Consider the following 6738-nt stretch of genomic DNA (forward strand, 5'->3'; position numbering starts at 1 on the left):
TTTGAACCTATAGGACATCTTTCCTGCTGCTGCATATCCCATCCAAAGGAGGTACAATAGAGTGAATTCACAAGCTATTCATCCTTATCTCATCATAATTAAATACCAAACAATACTTGTCAATCACTTTAAACGATATCACTTCAACTCATGATGAGTCGCACGTGTACAGCTTTAATTCCAATTTCCTGGAAGATGACTGTAAACATTGCACTTAACGTGTAATACGTCCATTTGATACCTTCCAATGAGATACTCAATCTTCAAGTTGATATAGACACAAGCAGTAAATTACCGAATTCTAATTAATTATTTACAGCCTGAAATTCGCATGTAAGCCACGAAAAAAGATTGATAAACTTTTGGAAGCAGAATGAAAAAAAAAAGTTAATGAGATCTAATGACGAAAGCAAATAGTTTATGCCCACTTGGGATATTATTTATAGATCGGATAACAAGGATTAGATAAAGTTTCCCATTTGAATTTATTTATGTAAGCTATGAATAGTTGATTAATGTGCTTGAACTGTATTGATATTTTTGTGTAAGCAAATCTGCGTCAAATGTAATTTGATTCTGGATTATTGGATTGAACATGTTGAATTGTGGGAAGATATTGATGAATTGAATGAGATTTATGGCTGTTATTGGAGACTAAATGGACTCATTATGATAATCTGGGTTATGGAGGGGTGAAGCAGAGGTGGAAGTTGACTAGGATGTTGTATGGAGTCGAGTTGACTTGAGAAGACTTCCGGCTCTGGGTAAAAGAGTGAGACACTACCAGATTAGATTATATACTAGATACTTTATTTGACCTAGACTTGTATATTTTTAAATAGAGAGACAAAGCTGGATAGATACAAGAAAGACAGATAGAGATAAAGACAGGAAGACAGGATGGATCAGGAAAGGCAAGATAGAGACAGGAAAGACAGAATAAGAAGGATAGTCTAGCTGTAAATGCTTTTTCCCAAAAATCAAACATTCCCATGTTAAACTCACCGAACTACCCGACTTCTGACATTTCCTTACATTGATAAATATTTACACTGTAATCAATTAATTTCATGCGCGTGCTGTGGACATGAGAAATTTGTTAATACTAAATTAAAATTATATACAATAAAAAAATGCAATTAAAAAGTAATGATTGTTGATTAATGCTTCTTCGTCTTTACAAACATTTGTTGAGTAAATTTATTAGTTCTGAGTATTTTTTTGTACTAATGACTAGAGCTTTTATGAGTTGATATTGGCGTTTTGTACTTCCAATGAATTCAATCAGTTTTTAACTGATTTCTCCTGTATTTGCATTGAACGGCAGGGTAAATCTGACTGTTGGAACAATGCAGTTGTGCATCTAGCAGGACCTTATTTAGAGGAAGGATACTTAGTAGTACACTTTAACTTTACCATAAAAGAAGGTCGTTACACGGCTAATCATTCTTAAATGACTGAGGGTGAGCCAGAGTACTCAATAGGCTCAATAAAGTAGAACATAACCGTAGAGATTAATGCCAATAAAATGCCACAAAGTGCGCTTAAGGGACCTTAATTCATATGCATTTTTTAATGCTTAGTCGTGAATATTTAAATAATTACTATGTGAAAATGACTTTTAGTTCCGTCCTTAGCCTCGAACAGGTCAATCGCGGTTCATAAGTGTAGTCTACAAAATACAATTCTGAACTGAATATCCAATAAAATTTACTAAGTAATTGCTTAATAGTGATTAAGTTTCACACAATTGAGCAACACAGGTTCATTAATCTAGTCTAAACTCATTATAATCATAGACTCTTGATTATAAGCATTCCGGCAATCAACAGACCACCATATTAGCCACCTAATTGACATAAGTAATCTTAATTAAGAAACCTAAATCCTGAATTTAATTTAATCTTGACAGCAAACTCAAATAATAACCTCATCACATCCAATAATGATCATTTTTAATGTTATCGAGCTGTAGAGCTTGAATTTAATGCAATATAAATATAGACACAATATAAATCAGACACGCGATAGAGTAATTTTCACATTTAATTACCATTTTTGATACTTAATGAATGTATCGACAGTTATATGAGCAACAATTGTTGAGATAACAATAACAATTAATTCTTTGGCTGTATTGATTTAATACTTTTGTGGTCATTCACTTACTCCTCCTAGTCAGTTCCATAATTCCGCCTTTTACCCTCATGCCAAAACCATTAAGACATCCTCATGTAAGTACATTAATTAAGAAAATAATAATAGTTGATTAAAGATTGTCATTATACAATCATCAATAGCTTATGAAATCTATCGACCGTACCTAAAAAATATTTTTTTTTTATTTATGACTTCTCATTATTTTGTGTCTTCATACACATTGTTGCAATAAATTATTAACAATATTGTGAAGGAGATTGCTGTCATTATCGTTATTATTACGAGTATTGAGAGTTATGAGAGGATAGACGATTGGAAATTGATATTGCATGTGCTTAAAAGCTTGATATAATCATTGCAAGACAATGGCAATATTGGATGATTAAATTTATGGTTGGATTGAATATCAAGTGGGAAAACTGTATGTATTTTGTTGGGGATTCTATGAGTCAGTAACTGAATGTAGGGATGTGCTTTTTTGAGTTATTCTTCTTCCTCCTTTAAAAAGGGACTTCTTACCCTTAACAGGGATATGTGTTGATCACGAATACTCCTTCTTGATGCCACCCAAGAATGACAGGCACCCGTCCATGTCACAATCTAGGTACACATTAGTCAGTTGATCCGACAACAGATCAGGTGCCACATTTTATCAATACGACTTTAAGTTAGAGCAGAGCTCGAATTTGAGTCGAGTTGACTCGAGGCGACTTCAATTGTATCAACTTTGAGCACTGAATTACAGTCACACCTACCTTGGCCCAAATTTTGATCGACCAACCGACTTGTGTTTATCGGATAGACTTGTACCTAGATTGTATCATAACATTTCATCCTAGTCATTAAAGGCTGCCGTTTTGTGATATAAGGGTCTATATTATAGATCGTTCCATAGCCCCAGACTGTCTTTGACCCAATCAGATATGACGTTATCAGTAAACATCCCTTATCATCAGTTTTAGATCCTTAAAACCAAGAAAAAAGACGCATCATTTTATTCATTTATATAAATTAATAATGCACAATTGTTCTGTTGGGTTCAGAGATTATATGACACTGCACAAAGTGCTTGAATTACATAGAAATGGAAGCAATAGACGAGAAGAGGAGAAAATTATGCTCATGAATTATAACTTTGGATAGTCGATTTAATGGCACTTTAATTATAATGAAAAACAATGGTTGACGATAAAGAATAGAGCTCTTTTGTTGGCGGTTCTTTTTTTTGTGTATATAAAAAGAAGGAAATTCTCAAGAATAATTTCTCATTCTTAATCCTTCATTTGACACACGAACAATGAAATACGGCAAAATCATTGCCCTATTATTCATCAGTGGTTTTATTAGTCCAATAACGGGTGAGTTTTTTTTAATGGATATCCTTTCTTTTATTTTCCAAAAAAATAATCTTACCCACCTTCCAAAAAATTCTTCACAGGCGGAATAAAGCCAGTTAATTACGACATCGATTCACTCATGGCGCCATGTGTGCTGAGACTTTGTGAAAAATATTTTAAATCCGAACGTGCTCTAACTGGCTCATTAGTTATAATTAACTTAGTATCAAATCCGAGTGTCGTTCAAGCTCGAATATTGCAGAATTTCAATGAGGATACAGGACATAATATCGCTGTCATGGTCAAAGACTCAAAGAAGCCACATCGTTCGTCACGTGTCCAAGAAAAGGCACAAAATTATTTTATGCTAATTCAACATTTTGATGATTTTGAGGCGACACTCAATCAATTAAGATCATTACCAACATGGAATCCACTTGCACAATTTGTCGTACAATTTACCATTCCATTTGAGGATGAAAAGTTGCAAGCTGAATGGATTGAGAGACTTTTTACTGAACTTTTATCGAATGATGTATTGAAGGTCAATGCAATGTATCAATTTAAGAATGACACAGAAAGAATTGGAGTTATTACGTGGTTTCCTTACCATAACGTAAGCTGTCCCGTCGCGGTAGAAAATATTCTTAAAATTGAAGATTGCTACGTTGTAACATCGATCAATGAGACAACAGAACAGCAACAGAAAAATTACAAAATTGAATCATTTAATCAAGACTTATATCCATTGATACCGAAGAAGCTTCATCGTTGTCGAATGGATGTCTCGGCTGTCGTATGGGAACCATTTGTTGTTGCATCTGAAAATGACTATGACGATGATGATGTTATTGAGAAAGGATTAGAAGTTCTCATGTTGAAAACCATCACGGATGGGATGGATATGAATCTCACATTTCAGTCAATTAATAATGAGAGAGCTAGTCGGACGATTACTGATAATAACAGGACTGGATTTTACTCAAGTATTTTGAGAAGGTAATGGCTTACTATGGTGTAATGTATAGGGTATGATCAACAAAATTTGCCCGAATAGCACAATCTAAGTGCTCGATCAAAATTCAAAAGCAGACGTGACTTTGACTTATAATGCTGGATTTAAGCTGAATCCGATACTATACTAGAGTCATGCTTGGTGCTGATATCGGATCTATTGAATGAAAAGCCTTAACAGCCAAAGAGAATGCATTCATGGCACATAAAGGCCACTATTGCTCTCTTTGTCTGCTAAGGCAGTGTCACTCGGGTTATACTCTTCCTCTGTTTCTAGGCGTGCAGACGTGATGATCGGAGGACTGTCCGAGAATCAAATTTCCAGAAAGCTTCTATCCGCATCAATTCCATACTATCAAGATGACATTACATGGTGTGTAGCCAAGGCAGGTCTACAACCCAAATGGTTAAACGTTTTTATCATTTTTAATTGTAAGTAGGCACAACAAAATTATTTAATTCCATTAATTTCCATATTCAACCCCAAAAAACAGATAAAACGTGGATCGCATTAATCTCAACTTTATTCATAACATCAGCAGTTCTTTACATTTTCGTTCGCATTGAGGGAAAATACCGTGAAAATTACGCGTGGGCATTTCTCATCATGTTTTCCGTCTCAACAGGTCAATATGCTCATTATCAGCCAATCAGAATCGGACTGAAAATTTTCTTCATTGGATTTTTCTTTTTTGGCCTTCATATTTCGACTGCATATCACAGTTATCTCATAAATGTCCTGACTAATCCACGTTATTTGGCACAAATTGAATCGCTTACGGATGCGATGAAAATAAACATGACATTTAAGGCAGCAGAAAATGCGAGGGAATTCTTTCAGAAAAATGATTCGGTTTGTTATTATTTCAAAATTAGCTTAGGCTTCCTTCCTGCTTGTTAGCGGGATTTTATGGATGGTCAAGGTTGTTATTGTGTCTCTTTTGCTGACAGTCTTGGTTTTTGTACGTATTATGCTCTTAGATCAGTATTGTCCGAACTTATTCATGCCACGACACATCTTGATGGAAGGTCACGTTGACAAGCACACGGCAAGTAGCATGTGGCTCACTAAAGCACCTCAGCATCAGTTTGGACAATACTGTACTATATCATTTAAAATTGCAGTCTAAGAGCCTATAACTGACAATTTGATGCCATTCCATACTAAAACAGTAACATTTTGACCCACAAGCTTGAAGACCTCCTCAAAATACGCCTTGAAGACGTACATCTTCCCAACTTATCTTTCATATTTTCCCATAATTTTCACTTCACAGACTTCACAGTATTTATTAAAAAATTACGTCATCTGTAAAAAACTCGATGATTGCTTCATGGACATCGTTAAAGATAAATCGCAAGCAGTTGCAATTTCACGCTCGCATGCTTTAAATAATCCACTACAATTGAAAGATTCAATTGACTTTTCATGCTTTCCGGTTCAAGAGAATGTCGTCATTTATTCCGTCGTTATGCTGTTCCGAAAATTTCATCATTTATTGCCAATGATTAATGAGAAAATTCGTACAATCGCTGAATCGGGTTTGTTGTCCAAATGGGAGATGGATAGCGTTAAAACATCAAAGGAACAAGATACATCATCAGGTGGTGGTCATGGATCGACACAAATTAAATTGGCATTGGAGCATGTTGAGGGAGCATTTATATTAGTGATAATTGGACTTTTACTTTCATTAGCTGTATTTGTGGCTGAGTATTATATTCATTGGATTGTTAAGAGCAATAAGCACGTGAAGTTAAAGAAAATTATAGAAGATAGACTTTGTCAGACAGAGTGTCATAAGAAGTTGAAGTTTTGTAAAAATAAATGAATAAATTGTATGTGGACAAGGTAGAGTCATAAATGATGTCAATTGGAACTAACTTAAAATGGCAGTCAGTCAGTTACAGCTTTATAAAAGTCAATCCTAGCTTCTAGTCATGAATGTTGGTCGATAAATAGGGTCGAACTTGTTCCTTCGATTTTCAGCAAACCCATGGATTACAATTGATCTCTTCTTTGCCCTAAGAGCGTCACGTCATAAGTGAACGACTTCTAAATAGCCCCAATGTCAGTGTGGTCCAAACGATGTTCTGGACATGCTGGTGTACCGTACAACCAGCTCAAGTGTCTCACAAAAACCAAAAATGTTCCATTGCTCAAAACAGCTTGAACAACACTGTAACAAGTGATCCGCCCCTAACAGGATTTCAGCATTACTAGATA

At 35.0% G+C, this 6738-nt stretch overlaps 1 protein-coding gene across 1 annotated transcript; it reads left to right on the forward strand.

The window, feature by feature from the left end:
• The first annotated feature begins 3636 nt into the window (after nucleotides 1-3636).
• Nucleotides 3637-6343, forward strand: LOC139098971 (ionotropic receptor 21a-like). Its single transcript, XM_070651361.1, has 4 exons — nucleotides 3637-4496; nucleotides 4789-4943; nucleotides 5006-5364; nucleotides 5789-6343. Exons 1-4 carry the CDS (start codon nucleotides 3637-3639, stop codon nucleotides 6341-6343), a joined length of 1929 nt encoding a protein of 642 aa, XP_070507462.1.
• Nucleotides 6344-6738: the final 395 nt, after the last annotated feature.

The sequence above is a fragment of the Chironomus tepperi genome, unplaced genomic scaffold (genome assembly GCF_022539635.2).
Source record: "Chironomus tepperi strain 1889 unplaced genomic scaffold, CSIRO-AGI_Ctep_v1 contig_456, whole genome shotgun sequence".
Classification (NCBI taxonomy): domain Eukaryota; kingdom Metazoa; phylum Arthropoda; class Insecta; order Diptera; family Chironomidae; genus Chironomus; species Chironomus tepperi.